At 39.8% G+C, this 19,430-nt stretch overlaps 1 protein-coding gene across 5 annotated transcripts in view; it reads left to right on the forward strand.

Moving 5' to 3' along the window:
- INPP4B (inositol polyphosphate-4-phosphatase type II B) overlaps positions 1-19,430 on the forward strand; it is a 368,840-nt gene that overhangs the window by 101,725 nt on the left and 247,685 nt on the right. For all 5 annotated transcript variants that reach the window (XM_044912611.1, XM_021679326.1, XM_044912613.1 and 2 more), the window contains exons 5-6: positions 7,895-7,945; positions 17,548-17,627. In XM_044912611.1, coding sequence (XP_044768546.1) covers positions 7,895-7,945; positions 17,548-17,627 — 131 coding nt within the window. The remainder of the gene's footprint in view (positions 1-7,894; positions 7,946-17,547; positions 17,628-19,430) is intronic.

Consider the following 19,430-nt stretch of genomic DNA (forward strand, 5'->3'; position numbering starts at 1 on the left):
GCGACGGTCCTCAGACCATCCTGACCAGCTGCAGACCAGTAGGTAATGAGTATGCACACTGAAGTTTAAGAAACATTGCCTGATAATGTCTAAGACCTTTTCCAGCTCTGAGAGTCTGTTCTTTTTTTTTTAATTTGTTTTCCAAGAGTGCCTTATTCCATTGATTGACCATTGCCTCCTACATTTTTTGCAAACTTTCATAGGATTTGGACCTACTTTATGAGGTTCACACTCAAAGCACTCTCATCTCTTTTAGAGCAGTAGTTCTTAACTTTGTGCATTGGAATTCAGTAGGGAGTGAGCCTTAAAAAATTACTGATGCCTGGATCCTTCTTGCAGAGATTCTTATTTAATTATTTTAGAACATGGCCTGGAAACTGACATTAAAAAATATTCCAGAGGATTCTAACATGTTGTCAAGATTAAGAACAATTGCTTTAGGATAGGACTTTTTTCACCCCACTAAAAATAGTACTGTGCCTATTTTGAAACCTTTTTTTTTTTTTTTACCAGACTAGTTTCTGGCAAAAGTAATTAAATACTAATAATGGCCCACCTGCAAAAGACTTAGATTTTATCCATTGTTGACAACTGAAGAAATTTTCCTCAGGAATTCTTTAATCACTTGGAGGTGGATAAGTTGCTCTCCATAGACTAGGACTGTGATTTCCATTTTTTACCAGACTCCTCTCCACCCCCTATTGTCTCACACCCAGCCCACTTCTTTCATTAACTTAATCTGTTTGGAGCCTTTGGGTAGGTGAGTTTGCAATCTCTATCTCTGTCTCTACAACACTAATTAGTAAGGTAGTAAGCTAGAGATTAAACCTTTCCAAGGAGAAAATTTAAATGTACCCCCCAGGGATATTTCGTATAAAATTTTCACATCACAGAGGTAGTTTTTCTAGGTTCACTTTAAGATCCCTTCCAGCTCTAAGTTTCTATGGTATGAATCATTTCAGTTTCTACATGGGTCATTTTCTCTATCCACAAGAAAATTTAAACAGTTGGAAAGTCAATATCTGAGAGTGGCTGGTAAGTTTTACACAATTGAAGATGCTTAACAATTATTATTATATGTTTTGATCCTTGCCTTGTTATCATTACTACCTAAGGGTGAGAAATACCTTGTCTTCTTAAATCTCTGAGATTGCCAGTGTTTATAATAGTCCACTGGATCACAATAAGTAGTTAATGCAAGTCTGCTGACATTAAAAGAGTGAATTAGGATTTAATATGAGCTATTTTGCTTTATTTCTTCATAGCCATAAATGGAATCCAAATTTTTATTCAAAATAAATGGAGGGTCTAAATTATGCTGGCTGCTGAAACAAATGTAAACATCCAAATTTCAGTGTTTTAGCACAGGGTAAGTTTATTTCTTGACTATTGTGGAAGGCAGAATTCTACAATGGCCCCAGGATTGCTGCCCCACGTTGTACACGTTCTAGTCCCTGGGACATACTCCTGTCATGTTACAGGGCAAAGTTGCCTAAGAAAGGGAGATTATCTGGGAGGAGTCTGTCCTAATGAGGTAAGCCTTTAAAAAGGAGAGTGGATCCTGAAGCCCGCGATCTGAAGTGTGAGAAGAATTTGGTGCAAAGTAGATTCTCTGTTGCTGGATTTGAAGATGGAGGAAGCCACATGGCATAGAATAAGGGTGGCCTCCAGGAGTTTATAGCAGCTGCCAGATGACAGTCATCAAGGAAATGGGAACCTTGGTCCTAGAGCTGCAAGGAACTGAATTCTGCTCGCAGCCTGCAGAAGCTGAGAGCAGACCTTTTCCTAGACAAGCCTGCAGATGAGGAGGCAGCCTTGTAAGACCAGGGCAGAGAAGCCAGCCGCCTGAAGCCCGGTCTGCTGACCTATAGAGTGTGAATTAATAAGTGGATGTAGTTTTAAGCAGCTAAGTTTGTGGCAATATGTTACACAGCAGTGGCAAACTGATGTAATCATTTAATAATCTAATACTGGGAGTGAGGCTTGGCAAATGGCTTTCTCTCATGTGTGGCTCTGCAGTCCGCCAAGGGCTGGACCCCTTGCAAGGAGAGAAAGACATTGGAGAGAACATACACTATCCACTTTTGAAAAGTCCAGATTGGTTGCAGCAAACATCACTTACGCATATATTTTATTGGTGAGGACTCGTTACATGGCTACCTGTCAAAACAAGGCATCCTGGGAATATAGTCCTATTTGAGCAGCATCCTCCCCCAAAATTAATATTGTGGAAAGGGGCTAAACATTTCTGTCCCAGTCAGGTTTTCATGTGTTTGAATATGAAGGCAGTTTGGTGTCTCATTCCAAGTGGAACAAGTAACAAATAAACGTGATGAAAGTATATATTCTAATTTGAGATACAGAGAGAATTAGAGTAACATTTTTATTAGGAAAGAAGGATGCACTTCAATGACACATTCATTATCAGAGGCCCCATCAGATGTGACAGTGGTCTAAGAAGAAGATCTGGGTCCTTTCCCTGCCCAGACGGTGTTCTACACTGTTGCAACACCATCCCCTCTGCCTTCCAGCTGAGCCCTTCCAAGGAAAAGTTGCTCCTTCTTCACCGAAGAGTGAGGAGATGCACTTGCACAAGGGCCAGGCATGAACACCCTGGTGCAGAGTCACGACAGCATGGCCTTCCCCTTCTCTGGATCTGGATACTCAACGATGCCTGGCATTCTTCTCACCTATGAAGAATACAGAAGTCCCCACCATCCTCCTGCGCTCCGGGCAGCACTACCCATGCTCTTTGTAACAAGGCTGGCTAGTATAAGGAGTGTTTTTCCCTGGATTAGAGCATTGGAGTGCTATATTCATCCATTGCAGGGGTAGCTTCTTGCTTGGGAACCATTAAAGTTTATGAACCAGTCTATAGGGATTTTATGAAAGATTGAGTATAAGTCACTATATGCTACCTGTTTTTTTTTTTCCTTTCTTCAAGGTAAATTTAGTATCTAGACATTTGAGCTTATGAAAAAAGAAATGAATTGGTTTTACAAGAAACTTAAGAAATATTCAAGACAGAATATATAATCTACGTGATCACTTCTATTAAGTGATCTTTCTTTCTTTGGTATCATAAAAGTCTAGACAAGAGGAAGTTATAAGAACTTTAAATGTGTAGTCAGGCAGACATTCTTATGTTCCAGGAAGGACAGGGGGTGGGGTATGATAAAGAAAACCAGAGAGAAGGATTGCTAATAAGACCAAAAAAGGGAAAATGAATTCCAAAGGAAGGCCAGTAAATCTCAGGAGGCATGACATTGCCCATGAACTGGAATATTCCAAATGTTACAGTGACAGCCATTGCTTCATCCCTTCCTCAACAAGAGGCCTCATCTAAATCTGTCCAGGGTTTTGTTTTTGTTTTGTTTTGTTTTGTTTTCAGTGACCTATTCCTCCAGTCTTCCTATCCCCCGTCTCTATCCTACTCTTTTTCCTCTGTCTCCTCCCGCCTCCTTTCTCCTTTCTTTTTCTCCCTTCCCCCCTCATTTCCTCTCTTTCTTCTTCCCTTTTTTCTCACTGCCTCCTTTCTTCCCTCTCAGTGTCAGGTACTGTTTCAAGTGCTGAAAAGATGTACTACAACAACCTATAAGGTCTGTTAGTAACCCTATGCTAAAGATAACCAACATAAAGACAAAAGACAACTGGCATAAAGTGGTTAAATAATTCTCCCACTATGACTCGGGGCAGAGTTGGGATGCTTCAAGGGGCTCTGATAATGTCACTCCTCTACTCAAATGCCTTACATGATTTCCTATTGCCTATGAATTTCATAAAGCCCCAATTCTATAACATGATAGGTAGCAAATGGCTGCAACTTTTCTCCCCAAACATATTTAACTCTTGCCATTTCCCCAAAGGCCCCCTTGTTATGGTATTATCAGAATACTCACGCTTTCCTAAACACAAATGGTCTTTTACAACTCCATGACACATGCCCATTATACAACACCCTGTTTGCTTTGTCATGATCTTTCTTGCCTAAAACTCCTACTCATCCTTCAAAACCCAGACTACTTCTGTGAAGCCTCTTCTGACATTCACAGTCTGAATTATTCCTTACTCTGAATGCCCACAGAAAAATGCTCACATTTCTGTAATAGCATGTATTACATTGTACTGGATTTATTAATATATTTGCCCCACCCACTAGTCTCTGAAGTCCCAAAGAGAAGGAATGGGACCTTATTTACTGGCAAACCCAGTGTTTGCCACCTAGTATGTGTTCACTGTAATGAGGGATATAGATTATGCAGGAAAAAGCACCATCAATGTGTAACCTATATACCACACATCTGTAGCATTGACCATAAGTATAAAAGTTTTAGACCTATACATATAGACTATCTTAAATGTTTCATATGAAAATCTGACTTTATTTTTTTTTTAAGATTTTATTTATTTATTTGAGAGAGAAAGAATGAGACAGAGAGAGAACATGAGAGAGGGAGGGTCAGAGGGAGAAGCAGACTCCCTGCTGAGCAGGGAGCCCGATGTGGGACTCGATCCCGGGACTCCAGGATCATGACCGGAGCCGAAGGCAGACGCTTAACCAACTGAGCCACCCAGGCACCCTGAAAATCTGACTTTATAAAATTTAAAATTGGTTTATAAAAGTTCTGTTTTTCAATTCCTCTAAATCAGGAGCTCTGCTAGTGTTTTAAGCATGCCTTGATTTAGGAAATTATGACATACATGTATTTTTTAAAAATACTTGTATCATGTAAAGGGAAGTTCATTCTTTATCTCTCTCTTCTTCATACATGTACACACATTGGAAATGGCAAACTAGTCTATGAATATCTTTCAATTTTTTCATAGTATACAACTTTGGGTTAAGAATCTTTTTTCCCCCTTCTGTAACAGTTTATTTTTTTTTATAAGGAATAAGTGTTCTGCTGATAAAATCAATATCAATTTAAAGACCATATTGCAGTAATTGTCTATATTATTCTATCTTATTTAACATTATATCCAACATTATATTACACAGTATATCATTATATTATATCATATCACTATATATGTTTATATATAAAGTGTATGTATGTATACATATACATACACTTTATGCTGTCCTATATATGTTGACCTCCACCAGTGTCTGACTTCTTTCACTTTATTTCTAAATTCAAGCATATCCTTTGGATAATGTTATTTGGATGGCAAATATTTTCTTAAAATGATGCATAAACATATATATGTGTGTGTGAATGGATTGCATGTGTATGAATATATATTCACTATATACAGAGTCCATTCTAATATATATTAGGTACACATTTTTATATATACAAAATGTATCCTATATACATATATATGTACACTATATATACGTACACGTGTATATATATGTACTCTTAATATATTATATACATATATATACAACTTATATATATAATGTGTGTATGTGTGCGTGTGTATACAGTAGTCCCCCCTAATCCATGGGGATACTTCCTAAACCCCCGGTAGATGCCTGAAACCACAGATAATACCAAACCCTACATATACTGTATTTTTTCCTATACATACATACCTATAATAAAGTTTAATTTCTAAATTAGGTGCAATAAGAGTTTAACAATAACTAATAATAAAATAGAATAATTATAACAATATACCGTAATAAGAGCTATGTGTGTGTGTCTGAAAATATTGTATTATATTCACCTTTCTTATGATGATGTGAGATGGTAAAATGTCTATGTGCTGAGATGAAGTGAGGGGAATGACATAGGCATGGTGATGGAGCATCACATTGGCATTGACCTTCTGATGATACATCAAAAGGAGGATCCTCTGCTTCCAGAGAAGGGTGGTTGACTGTGGGTAATAATGAAACCATGAAAAGTGAAACTGTGGATGAGGGCGAGAACTAGTCCCTCTCTCTCTCTCTCTCTCTCTCTATTTCTCTCTGGTTCTGTTTCAAAATCACACAGAAAATGTTTGTTTTTCTCTGTAGGTTCGAACCCACTGTCCTACCTGAACATACACACACACGCACACACACACACACAGAGAAAGTATATAGTCTGTGTGTGTGTGTGTGCGTGTGTGTGTGTGTGAGAGAGAGAGAGAGAGAGAGAGAGAGAGAGAGATGGATCATATATATGCACACACTATATGGTCCATTACAGTCCCCTGTTAATACAGAGATTCCTCATCCTTTGAGGCCAGCTAATGATTTTCAGATAATGAGACTGAATGGTACATCTGAACATTCTAGACCAAAGAACATTAATGCAGCTACCACACTGCAAATGCTCTTAGCCAGTGAGCACTGTTATGAAATCCTGAATTGAGTGTGTTCTGCAAATTGTGTTGCTTACTCTGTTGGGATCTCTACCGTCATTTATTTTGTGCTCTGGTGAACAATTTTGAGTCGTAATGACTGACAAATTGTGCAAGTGATAGTGCTGGATCTGTCATAAAGACAGAAAGAGCATTCAGCTGGAAGTTAAAATGCACTGTTTTACCCATGGCTTGAGGCTTTTTCCAAGGAAATGGAAACCGTGTTAAAGATTAGTAGGCCCTTAGGAGCTAGTTCAAGTCTTTTGACATTATGAGCAGTATTATAAGTATCCCTTCAACCTGGGAGAATTGACCAGGTACGGTCAGGTATGTCAGGACTTAAAGGATTTCAAGAGAATTATGATTGGCAGTGTTGCACCTCCAAAGGGATTTTGTGAAAATGACCCCTAAAATATTGATCGATCGTGTGTTTCTGGGGTTCCTCTCTCCCATCCATCCCCCATTTCCTCTGCTCTCCAGTTAGAGTATGCTTGTCTATTGCCCTGTATTCATTTAACTTGTTTATCCAATCCTTACTTCAAATTAAGATATACTAGATTTAGGTATATGTGTTTCTTGCTTTTACTAGCTTTTTCTTAAGTGAGAAAGAGCGTCGTGATTTCATTTGAAACATTTTTTTCTTAAATAGAGAAACATTGACTCAGCTGTACATTAGAATCAATATCTGGGGGCAGGAGAGAGCACCAGGAGTTTGAAAGGTCCCCAGGTGGCTCTCTAATGCACAGCCAGGATTAAGGATCACTGCTCAGTAGAAGATACATGTCTACTTACCATCTAAGGAGTTGATATTTCACTTGGAACACTTTCAAACATATGAAAAGCTTCCCCAGATGACTGATTATTTTATGTTATTTCCCTCTCCCCGAGTTGAGAGTTAGTTTTCAAATGAATTTAGATAATGGTATCTGACAATTTGGCCCAGAACTCTCAAGTGGGAGGGATATCCTATAAAGACTGTGGGTTTTGGTGCTCATTTGGAAAATAAATATTTATTGAGCTCGCATGGAATAACTTTCTCTATATCAACTCTCTCCTTCCCCTTGAATATTGAATGAGGGCTGCTTTTTGTGGAGATTAAAGGTGATTCACCTTGGGGCACCTGGGTGGCTCAGTCGTTAAGCATCTGCCTTCGGCTCAGGTCATGGTCCCGGGGTCCTGGGATCGAGCCCCACATCGGGCTCCATGCTCCTTGGGAAGCCTGCTTCTCTCTCTCTCACTACCCCCTGCTTGTGTTCCCTCTCTCCCTGTGTCACCCTCTGTCAAATAAATAAAAATCTTAAAAAAAAAAAAAAAAGGTGATTCACCTTAAGCCCAGATATCTCTGTATTTGACAAGGGGTGATGGGGTGAGGACCTGGCAGTTCTGTCTGCTTAGGAAAAGCAGGAAGCCTAGCGCCGATAAAAGCGCCCCTTTGCGGTGCTGCAGCAGGTGGTACACACAGGTACCTTCAGTAATGATTAACCCCAGAGTCTGAATTGATGCCCGGTGACAGAAAATGACATCCAGCACCTGTGTGAAGCTTCTGCACTGGTTTCTATTTCAAAATCCCACAGAAAGTGTTTGTTTTTCTCTATAGGTTCGAACCAGTGTCCTACCTGAACATAAGGATCCCCTGCCAGAGGTTGGGGTAAGTGTTTCTTATGTTTCCAAAAGGCACATGTATCACTTCTAAGTTTATCATTTGGATTTTCGCTGGCTCTCTGTTGTTTGATAGCTGACAAAGGAAACTGAGTGAAATTAACAGGGGTTGACTACACAAGGAGGCACTGTCACGTATTTGGCGAATTATTTGGAATTCACTCCTTGTCTCTTGAAAATCATCCTCAAATGAATTCATATTTAGTTTCGCTGGCTAGAGACGAGTCTAGAAACTGCCCTGCAGGCAGCCGAGAACCAGTCAGAGCCAACGTTACTGGACCAACGGAAGGCTAGGGAAATAGCTGAGGTGAGCTCTACCATTCAGGAAGGAGGCAGAGGACTAACTAGCCGTGGGACTGTGCTGTTTTCTGCTTCCTGCTGCTTCAACACTGTAATGCGGGTCCAAACAGAAGCTGCCACCAAAGTGCAGTCCAGTGCTGCAAAATCCTGCAAAAGTTTTCCTGCTGCATCTGAACAGCACATCTACTGCTTTTAGAAATTGGAAGAGCAGGGAGAGAGTAATGTGCGTTTTGCTTAGGTAAGCCAGGAGTAGGTGGTGGCAACTCCTGAGGGAGAGCCCAGCAGGCTGAGTCCCTGGGATCTGTGCAGAGAGATTGAAAAAGCCTAGAAATAAGTTGGGTCTACAGAGGCCATGGGACTGAGCCAACTGAAAGGCCTATTGGAAATTCCCAGCAATCCTATAGGCAGTTGACAGCCTTCTTCCGAAAGTTGATGTGTGGAGCAGTGTCCTATGTACTGATCATTTCGTCATTGGCAACAGCCACCGTCTGAACCTGCCAACGGAGCTCTCAAATATATGCACCAAAGCGTGAGTTGAATTGACTGAGAAGAATATCAGCCATCTCTGCATTTGATTGTGAAGGAGAAGGAATAGGGCACTTTGTGTTCTCTCATGCCTATCAGGAGCTTCTGGTTTTTTCCTGGGGACAGGTTGAGTCTCTTTGACTCAAGTGAATTTTCACGCTTTCTTTCCTACCTGTCCCTTCAAACTTCTTGTACGTTTAGCTTAGTTTCTCCAAAGGGACCAACAAGTTCTTTCCAGCCTCAGGCCCTTCATTGCTGCAGGTCACAGGAACCTCTCCCTGCCCAGCGCTGCTCCCGCCTACCTCCCTCCCCCTGCTCAGGGCTGGGGGCCCAGGGCTCTGACCACCCCAGATGTGTTCCTTCAAATGGGAACCTCCACTGCAAGCTGTCATCACACCCTTTCTACTTCCTTTTGAGATTTGTTAACTATTAACTTAATGTATTACTTTATAAGGAATTTTATTTAATTTTTGAGGTTCAAGAAAGATGAGCTGGTTTAATTTTTTTCCTCCTCCAGCTGCTCATTCCCACAACTGCTCAGTGTTAAATCCCCCTTGCTTGAAGCTTTAAGGACATCTTGGCCTAACTATGTACAATTTCCATTTTTTCTCTCATTCAAATTCTTGAAATACATCTTACTCCTTTTAAAACTTGAGTTTCTTCCCTGATTTTAAATTGTTTTCTTCCCCCCTCTTCTCCCATCATCTCCCACTGTAGGGTAGACATCCATGTACCTCTAGCTTTGTGTAGTGGCAGGGGGCGCAGAGTCCGATTCTCACACAGGTCCTGCCTCTCATTGCTCATATGGTGGCAAGGAGAGAGGAATGGGGAGAGGTTCCTTCTGTTCCTGCCCACAGTGAGGGTGTGGTTCCCTTTCTGCTGGTTTTGATACTGCTCAGGCTAACTCTGCCTGTCAGCACGGGGCAGATACTGAAATGCTGTATCTGTTACGAGCACAGCTGTAGGTATTTCTGGAGACCTTATGGGCTCCTTCCTATGGCATATTTCCCTACCATGGGGAATCTGTCCTGGCTCGACGTTCTCCACCGCCCAGGCTCACCCTGCACTCTCTTGCTGCTGAGACCTACTTTTCCAGCATGTAATGCGTGTTCGGCCATTGTCAGGGCTGCGTGGCGCAGATGAAAGGCACATGTATTTGCCATGCCACACAGAAGAGGTGCAGGCTGTCCTGCCACTGTTTCCTCTCTTGGCTCAGCATCTCTCTGCTGACACTTTCTACAAGCCCTGCCAGTATCAGGGGCTAGACCGTCAGTGATTTTCAAAGGAGAGACAATCTCTAGTCCCCAGTGTAGTGGAACTAAAGATGCTTTGGACAGCCCCAAGCTTGATAATTGATGTTTTGGGACCAGACTCCTCTGACTTTGAGGTGTCTTCCTAAATGTGATATAACAAAGAGATTAGCCTCATTTCCTAAATAGTGCATCTCCCGAAATGCTCACCTTCCCTCTCTTCTAACACTACCTTTATATCAACTGGGTGTGTCATGGTTACTAATAGGCCAATTTCTCTAAATTGGCTTCTTTTTTTTAAGATTTATTTATTTATTTGAGAGAGAGAAAAAGAGAGAGAGAAGGTGTGTGTGGACGCATGAGCGGGGGGGAGGGGCAGAGGGAGAGGATCTCAAGCAGACTCTGGGAGCTGAGCACAGAGCCCGACGCGGGGCTCCATCTCACGACCCTGAGATCATGACCTGAGCCAAAACCAAGAGTCAGATGCCTAACTGACTGAGCCACCCAAGCACCCCATGAATTAATTTTTAAAAGTCAAAGTAGTACCCATGGTAACGTAGTCCATATTGGGTTTTTTTTTTAGCTTTAATATTGAACACAGATTGTGTTTAATGCAATTTTGTATTTAAAAATTCTATATTACAGTCAGTTGAAAACAGCTTAAAAGTAATTACTGAAAAAATGCTGATACCCTTAATGATAGGACAATTCGAGACATTTAAACATATCACTTTCTCAACTATATTCCAATTGGGACTGATTAAGAGATCCCTAGGAGTTAAAGATCTGTAGCCTGTGGGTCAAATTCACCAACTGTCTGTTCTGAATACATTCATTTATGCATTGTCTACGGCTGTTTTCTCACTATCACGGCAGAGACATCATGACCTGAGCTGAAATCAAGAGTTGGACACTCAACTGAGTCAGCCACCCAGGCGCCCCTAAATTGGCTTTTTTTTAAGCATTGTGAGGAGGTTGCTAGCTCCAAGCACTAAAGGTTCTCTAACTGATACCATGGTGCATTTGGTATATTGTCTGTGACAAAGACTCAGCTATAATTCTTGGGTCAAAAGAAAATTCTCAATTGACATTCTGTGACATATCTATTATATCAGTTAGGAATGCATTCAGAAGCAAGTAACCTGACAAACAGTGGCTTAAAAGTAACAGACTAATTTTTCTCATGTTAGAAAAAGTTTTGGGGTAATTGCCCAAGGCTGTAGCTACTCAAAAATGACTTCAAGCAACCAGGTTCTATCTACCTTCCTGCTCCTCCTTTGTTATTGTCCAGTCTAACCATTGAACCTTCAGAAGACTGAAGGACAAAAGGCAGCTGATCTTGTTCCTTCAATTCTGAGAAACAGTAACTTTTGATGAAATTTCAATTGGCATACTGCTGTGTACCTATCACTAAGAAGACAGGAGTCCCCAAGCAGAAGAGAATCTGGGTCAGTTCCCATTGGAACAAAATCAAGGTGCTATTAGTAATGAAAAGTGAGCAAAATAGGTATTAGATATTGGTAATGTCTGCACACTCCTCCTACATGTTAAACTCCGTGATAGCAAAGAGCCTATTTATTTTGTTCACTCTAACAGCCCTAGCTTTGTGCCTGGAAACTAGTAAATTATGATATATGTATTGAATGAATTAGAAAGCATACCATGATTTTGGTTTGCCGACCATCTTAAATTTTTTAGAACCACCAGAATGAAAGGGGGAGGCATCTAAAAACAATTGCAATAGTATATAAATTTTAATAATATGTAAAAATCTAGTACACTTTATGACACATCAGAACTCAATAAAATGGCAATTATATTGTAGACCTAAATCTCAAGTATAGTAAGAATGAGCCTAAATAAGAACAAACCCAAGTCCACATGCCTTGGCATTCTAATACCCTCAGAGTACACAGTATTCTAGATAGAGAAGAATTGCCACATCTTAAGCACCTATCATGTACCCCTGGTTAATATATATCTCATCACTTAATCCTCAAAATATTTCTTTGGACACTACACAAGGGGTCTGAGAGTTTGAGCCCTTGGCCAAGACTTGGCTCTGCCATTACAACCTGCTAAGGACTCTAGCTCTTGACTACACTGATTTTAAAAATGAGCTGAAACGGGGCGCCTGGGTGGCTCAGTCCATTAAGCGGCTGCTTTCGGCTCAGGTCATGATCCTGGGGTCTTGGGATCGAGCCCCACATCCGGCGTCCTGCTCAGCGGAGAGCCTGTTTCTCCTTCTCCATCTGCCTGTCACTCTGCCTACTTGTGCTCTCTCTCTGTCAAATAAATAAATAAAATCTTTAAAAAAAAAATGAGCTGAAACTTTTTATTATAAATAGCTCAAATATGTTCTATACATTTCTTTGCATTCTTAAGCAGTATCCACTGGCTGCACCCAAACCTTTTGTTGATGTCTTAGTGAAGCAGATACCAATCTGTGCTGAGACCTTTTGAGGTATATTCATAGTAAATATGTAATTTTTAAATATATGACTTTACCCTAAAATGCTTTGTAATGTTTTCTTTGGACTGTTTGTCCACTTTTAATAGATTTCCTCCCAAGTCTTTTTTTTTTTCTTCTTCTTTTTTTTCGCTGTGAGTAGTTCATGTGTCTTATTTCCCTTCCTATTTGATGGGAAACCATGTAACCATATCTGTTAGGGTTGACAGGGAAGAAAAAGTACATGGGCTATGAAAAAAAGGCCTGTGCTATGAGTTACATGTAGGAGATGTTGGGTATCGGCCTCATGCTATCAAGTTCAGCTCTTCCAAGGCCTTTCAAACTTGTATGACAGTTCCTGTATATAGTTTTATAAGAATAGGTAAAGTATTATTCATATATTCATTTAACCTCTAAACCAGCACTTTTCCGTGGAAATATGTGTGCCACAAATGTGTGCCACATATGTAATTTTACAGGCTTTTAAAAAATTAAAAAGACACAGGCAAGATGAATTTTAATATTTTGTTGAACCCAATATATACAAAATGTAATCATTTCAAAATATAATCAGTACAAGAAATTATTAATACTCTATTTCACACTCTTTTTCTCATACCATGTTGTTTCAATGTGATGTGTATTTTATCCTTACAGCACATCTCAATTCAGAGTAGCTACAAGGCCAGTGCTTGAACTAGTGGCTACCCATTGGATCGTACAGCTCTAGACAGTACTTGGAAAAGCTTGGGAGGCTCTTAGAAATTGTCGTATAAAGGAAACCTATGCTTTGATTAAAGGCTTTGCGAGATGAACATAGGTGATGGAGGTTTGGCCAGCTCGTGGCAAGGTGTACAGGGCTGTACCTCTTTTGGCTCCTTGTATAGTACAGCTCAACCAGGGACCATTGAGGGCGTGCTGCAGAGAGGTGTACAACCCCCGAAGCATTCTGAATACTTGTGACTTGCTCAGAGTCCCTGCAAGGGCTGGTAGGATAAACTGTTTATTTGTACACTCTATATGGAGAGCAACCAGGGATTGAGGCAGATGCCCCACTTTTTTTCGCCCTGCTTGATATCACTCTCCAGCCAGGTGAGTGAGTGAAATTGTGCAGGAAGCCATTGAGTGATCCTCTGCTTTGGGTGCTTGCACCAGAATGATCCTTGTGAGTGTCACACTCTCATGAGCAGGCAAAAAAGGTCAGAGCCACATGCTGAGCAGACAGAGAGCCTGGCAGAAGGAGAGGGAATGGCCACCTGTCCTGGAAATAAAGCCCAGTGTAATGGGGATAAAAGAATGCTGGACTAAAAAGCAAGAAACCTGGATTCCAACTTGGCCTCTGCATATTAACTAGTTCTTGGACCAAGTGTAAGCCAGTTAACTTCCTTTAACTTCCTATCTTCCCAGCAATGTACTGAGTGCTTTGCCTAGCTTACTTTGATTCTTAAAACTATGAGAATGATAGAGTTATCACATGCAACTTTTTCCTACAGCAGTTATAACTGGGAATGGTGAAGTAACTCGTTCAAGACCACAGATTTGTAAGAGAGAAGACAGAGAAACAAGGCCTGACAATATCCATTAGTGGATAGCTAGTCTGGGGGCTGGGAGAAGTGATTTAATTGCCCAGATTTCCATTTTTGGACAGAATAAAATGACACTCCAGACCTCTGATCTCCAACTCCAGGGAGACTAATTTTTTGGTTTGTCTTTCACATTTTTCCACTGATATTAGAGCTCCCAGTTTAAAGATGAGAATTTTAGAAACAGCCCTGAAGAGATGGAAAAGCTTGTTCCTTGAGTTACATTTGAAATATAAAAATTTTTATTTTTATTTTTTTTATTTTTTTATTTTTTTTTTAAAGATTTTATTTATTTATTTGAGAGAGAGAGAATGAGAGACAGAGAGCACGAGAGGGAAGAGGGCAGAGGGAGAAGCAGACCCCCTGCTGAGCAGGGAGCCCGATGTGGGACTCGATCCCGGGACTCCAGGATCATGACCTGAGCTGAAGGCAGTCGCTTAACCAACTGAGCCACCCAGGCGCCCGAAATATAAAAATTTTTAAAGATGTCTCTCAAATTCCATGGTTATGATTACAGTGATAGCAAAGGTAGAATAGCTTTATATTAAGTTATTCTTTTACATTAGCATTAGCGTGCTATTTTCCCTCCATGGGGACTTAGGTTCCAGCAACAGAGAAGACTGTTTCCCTCTAATTCATTCTTTTACAGGAGTCCAGTCAATATCCACGTATATGAGTGATGTGTTTTATTTATGTTGAGGGGAAGCAAATACAAAAACACCTGCCAGAAAGTAAATATAGAGGCAATTCCATTGTTAGTGTTGCAGCATGGGACAATTATACCCTGTCTTTGGGGATTTCATTAATGCGCTTTATGCCACAGGGAGTCCCCATGGACAGTGATTTGTAGAATAAAGAAGATAATCTTTATACCTAAATAACACCTCCTCAGGTTTGACATGTTTTCATAACACAGTGCTGTAATGTCATTACCTAAATTAGTTTTTCACAAGTCGTATGAGTTCTGTAAAATCTCTTATTATCCTTTGAGATGAAGCCTGTGGCTGCCGGTTATGGTAGAAAAAGTTAGACTCCTGGGCATTGTCCTGGGCCCGCTGTAAGCAGGTACAGTGAGACAGTAGGCATACCCTACAGCCCCTCTGTTCGGGGCCCTGGGCTTGGCTCAGGGATGGACAAGCCAGAGTCCTGCTTCCACGGCAGCTCCTGATCTGGTGGACAGAGGAGACATTCAGTGGCTGTGGTCACAACTCTACAGGCAGCTGGGCCTCATGGGGTGTGTGTAGCTCGTGTCTGAAAATAGCCACTCCACCTGTCTCTCATTCCACTCTGGGGCATTTGTCACTTTTATTGATGAAAAGACCTCAGTAACATTCATGACATGTGCAGTTTGTTTTATTAATTCCCAAACCATCCATACCTTCAAAATCTAAAAAGGCAGAGAGAAAATCATCTGAAATTTTGGGGCATCATGAAACCTCTCATCAGTGAAGAGTTTTCTTTGAATGAGGATAAAGAATGAGGAGTAGGAATTTAAAAACCCTGATAATCAGGGAAAGAGGAAGTGAGATAGACATCTGTTTAACTACAAAATCCTACAATGAAATTCACTACGATACACAATCCGCACACTAAAATTGTTTTGATTTCCCACATTTCAGCAAATTACAGTACTTTGTAAATACCTGCGGAAAGAACATTCTAATATCTATATCTAATAGAGTGACTAAACTGAAAGTTAGTTTTTATGCCAGTCGTTCATTCATTTATTGTCAGCAAACATTTATCACATGCCTACTGTGCACTAAGCAGTATGAGTTTGTGAGAAAACAAAATAAGCTCCTCGTGGAGCTTCAAATCTCAGTTATTTCCAAGGGAGTTACAAAATAAGCAAATATATATATATATATAATATGTCATATGGTGATAAGTGCCAATAGAGAAAAATACAACAGGATAAGAAATAGAGAATAGCAGAGTATATAGATGGGGCAGCATGCTCATAAAGGATGTTCTAGTAGCTGTCTCTGATGAGATGACATTAATGCTTTTGTTCAGCCAGATCTCTCCCAGGCTCTTCTCTGCCCTTTGCTGAAAAGTTACCCGAAATTCCTTCATGCTTTGTCCATATAGCACTTGGACTTCCTTTTCTGCCTTGACTCATTCTCATTTCATCACTCATTGACGTATCATCAGAGCTTTCGCCACAAATAGTATTTTCACCTGACGTCCTTCTCCTGATAATTTAGTCTCATGTTCTTCTGGCTTTAGGTGATTTGGTGTCTCTAAGCCAGCTCTGTGAGTTTCAAGTTAGTTCATTGGGTTTATCCTTGCTAACGTGTAGGCATCTCCCACTTTAGAACTGAGTTGTATTTTCAATGTTTGCCCTTGAGTTTTTTTGAAACAATTCTAAACTGAAAAGGAGGAGAAAAATTTGGACCTGAAGCTTGTCTTTCTTATGCTTTACAATTGCTAAGTGTGGTTGCAGCCTTTCGTGTATGAAATAACCGCACACTTTTCGCTGAAAAGACCCAATTGTCCTCAGACCCCTGAAGTCCAGGCTCTCATTCTAGTGCAGCCCTACAACAGACCCATGAAGAGAGAATGCTCTGGAAGATGTAGTGTTGACTTCTTGTAGAGTGTTACAGTGTGTTAGGCAGCAATGGCCTAGATGATATGGGTTTGATATTTTCATGTTTACTTCTTGACCTTGAGGGGAGCATGAGAAATACTCTTTATGGTATACCATAATATTTTGACTTTTAAGTCAGAAGTAGCCCAGAATGTTAAAAAGAGATGAAAGATTTGTATCCTGGAAAAGAAAAACCAATTTAGAGTTTTATTGTTTACCTTATGAGTCAAAGAGTGTAGAAAGGAGATATTTGTAGTCAACAGCCAGTATGATAGGTTTAAAAAGCAATTTTAGAAAATGTAACAGAATAAGTACCTTTCTGTTTTGTGTATTGGAATGAAGTTGTCCCATGCTAGTATAGAAATAACAAAGGAAACAAATGCTTTTAAACATTGCTGTGATGGGGGGGAAATATAGCATTTCTATTTATAACTTGTACAGAGTCCCACATAAAAATAGCTCCAGCTAACAGATTTGCTCATATCTGGAATACAGAGTTGTTGCTGCCAGTGACTTGAGGAATTCTAATAAGAACGACGACAGCATTGGTAAATATTGAAAGTTTATCCTCTTTTCTTCTATCCCAGTTTTCATAGCGGAAGAAAATTAGTTCGCAGAAAAGTCCTGGCTTCGGTATTACACATTTTGTTATTTTCCAGGCTACTGGTCTCTCTGTTTTTAATGAAAAGGATCCATTTGCACCCCGGGACCTCACCCCATGAGAAGGCTCTATTATTGTATCTCTGTCAGTGATGATTGTATCTCTGCAAGTGAAATATTTGTCAGGCTCATGGAGTCAACATTTCATTCTTCTAATTTTGTATGATTGGTGTGACAGCAAAAATATTAAGGACTTCTGAAGTTAATGAAAACCATTTTTTTTCTTATTTTCAGCGAAGCTTCCTGGGCTATGCCAGTTTTCAAGTGGGGGAGCTACTGAAGTCGAAGGAGCAGCTGCTAGTCCTGAGCCTGAGGTGGGTCTTTGTCTGCAGAAATGCTTTAAAGTTAATAGCCGATGATACTCACTGAAGGATGGCGGGGCTTGAAAGTCCCAATTCTTGCAGATGTTTAGATGTCAGCTCTCAATTGGCTCATGTTCTCCACGGCAGCAAGTTATAGAGAAACAGCAATTATTCAAGTTCACATTGAAGTTCATGTTTCACATTGCCAAAGGTTATCATTCTGTATGGGAAAAAAAATTACATGATCGGTAAACTGATGAAATTCTTTGATAGTAAGAATAGAAATGATGAGCACGTTATTAAATAATTTTTCTGTTACTTATTAAAATGACTTTCTAAGTCAAGTAAGCTTCTAGGTTGGAACTATGTTTGTTAGTGGTAATATTGCAAATTTATGATAATAGAGGGTAAGTTGATTATTCTCTTTTTTGAAGTTTATTTTGTTGCTATCCTATGAAATATAAAACATAAGTTAAAACAGACTCATATTGAAGCAGGGAGTAGATCAGACGTAATTTTGAGTATGAGTACAATTTGTTTTGATATAGACCAGACAACAATCTTTAGGAAGTTACATAGTATTTTAAGGCTAAGAAGAGTGTTAAATAGAATAAACTTTTTTTAAAAAAACTTCATTATACATTCTAAACAATAGTATGCTGTTTTCTAAGTGTATAATAACTCCCATAATTATGTACACATAATATATACCTTGCAATATTTGTATACTATAAACAAATGTAAAAATTGTATAGGACACTACTTGGAAATCTCAAGACGTTCTTCTTTTGATGAAACATAGAGACCACTTCCAGGGAAGAGACAGTGTCTTAAGTGCTTGCCCTCTGCCTTGCCCCGGCAAGGACCCACTTGTAACCAATTTATTTCAGTAAAGATGCTGTGGCTTATGCTGGAATCTATTCTGTGGGCTGTCTCCTTTTCTGATTTTTCCTGATCCTTACAGTTTTGCATTTTGACTTAGGGGAGTACAAAGTAATTTAAAGTAGCTCATGTTCATACAGAAAAGTAAGTGTTGATGGGTTCTAATGAGGCCATTATCTTCACTCTCTGCTATGTCTCTTAAATATCTGTTATTTTGTTGTTGTTGTTGTTAAATTTTATTTGGGAAGACATTTTAAAATCTTCACAGTTTTGTGGTGTTGTTCCCAATAAAGTTTTGCTGTGGTGATGTTCAGCTTGAAGTTTGTGTAAAAAGTCTAGCTAGCAATGTCATGGATCCTCTAGAAAATATGTGTTAGTGCCCTAGCGCGGTGGTGAGACCTGACCAGAGTACCCCTGGATTCATGATAGCTGATGTCAAGCATTAAGTGAATTTAGGACCCCTAGCAGGCCACGTGTTTTCTAGATAAGATGCATAGCACTTCATTCCTCCTCTTGCTGACTCGCATGGATTCTGTCATAACTGCTGTTAACATCAGCACAACACTGCACCTTTAGACGCTACCTTTGAAACAGAAATCAGGGGACCATGAATTCTTAGTAAAATGAAGATTAGTAAACACATAGAATATCTTAGTGATAGAACAGGAACAGAAGGGTCAAGTTTAGAGTACTACCACTGTAAGCAAAAAAGGAATATAATCAATACATATTTCCACTTTTGATCTTAATACCTCTGCCTAATACTCATTTGATTTTGATTGTATAAAAGGAAAACAAGTTTAACAACAAAGAATTTAGTTTTCTAGAGATAATTTTTTTAAAAAACTAATTTTGAAATGGCTAGGTTATTATTCTTTCCCTCCCTTTTCATGCTTTGCCAATTTTGTGAATTTCTCTCCCCGTGAACTAGAC

The sequence above is a fragment of the Neomonachus schauinslandi genome, chromosome 2 (assembly GCF_002201575.2).
Source record: "Neomonachus schauinslandi chromosome 2, ASM220157v2, whole genome shotgun sequence".
Classification (NCBI taxonomy): Eukaryota; Metazoa; Chordata; class Mammalia; order Carnivora; family Phocidae; genus Neomonachus; species Neomonachus schauinslandi.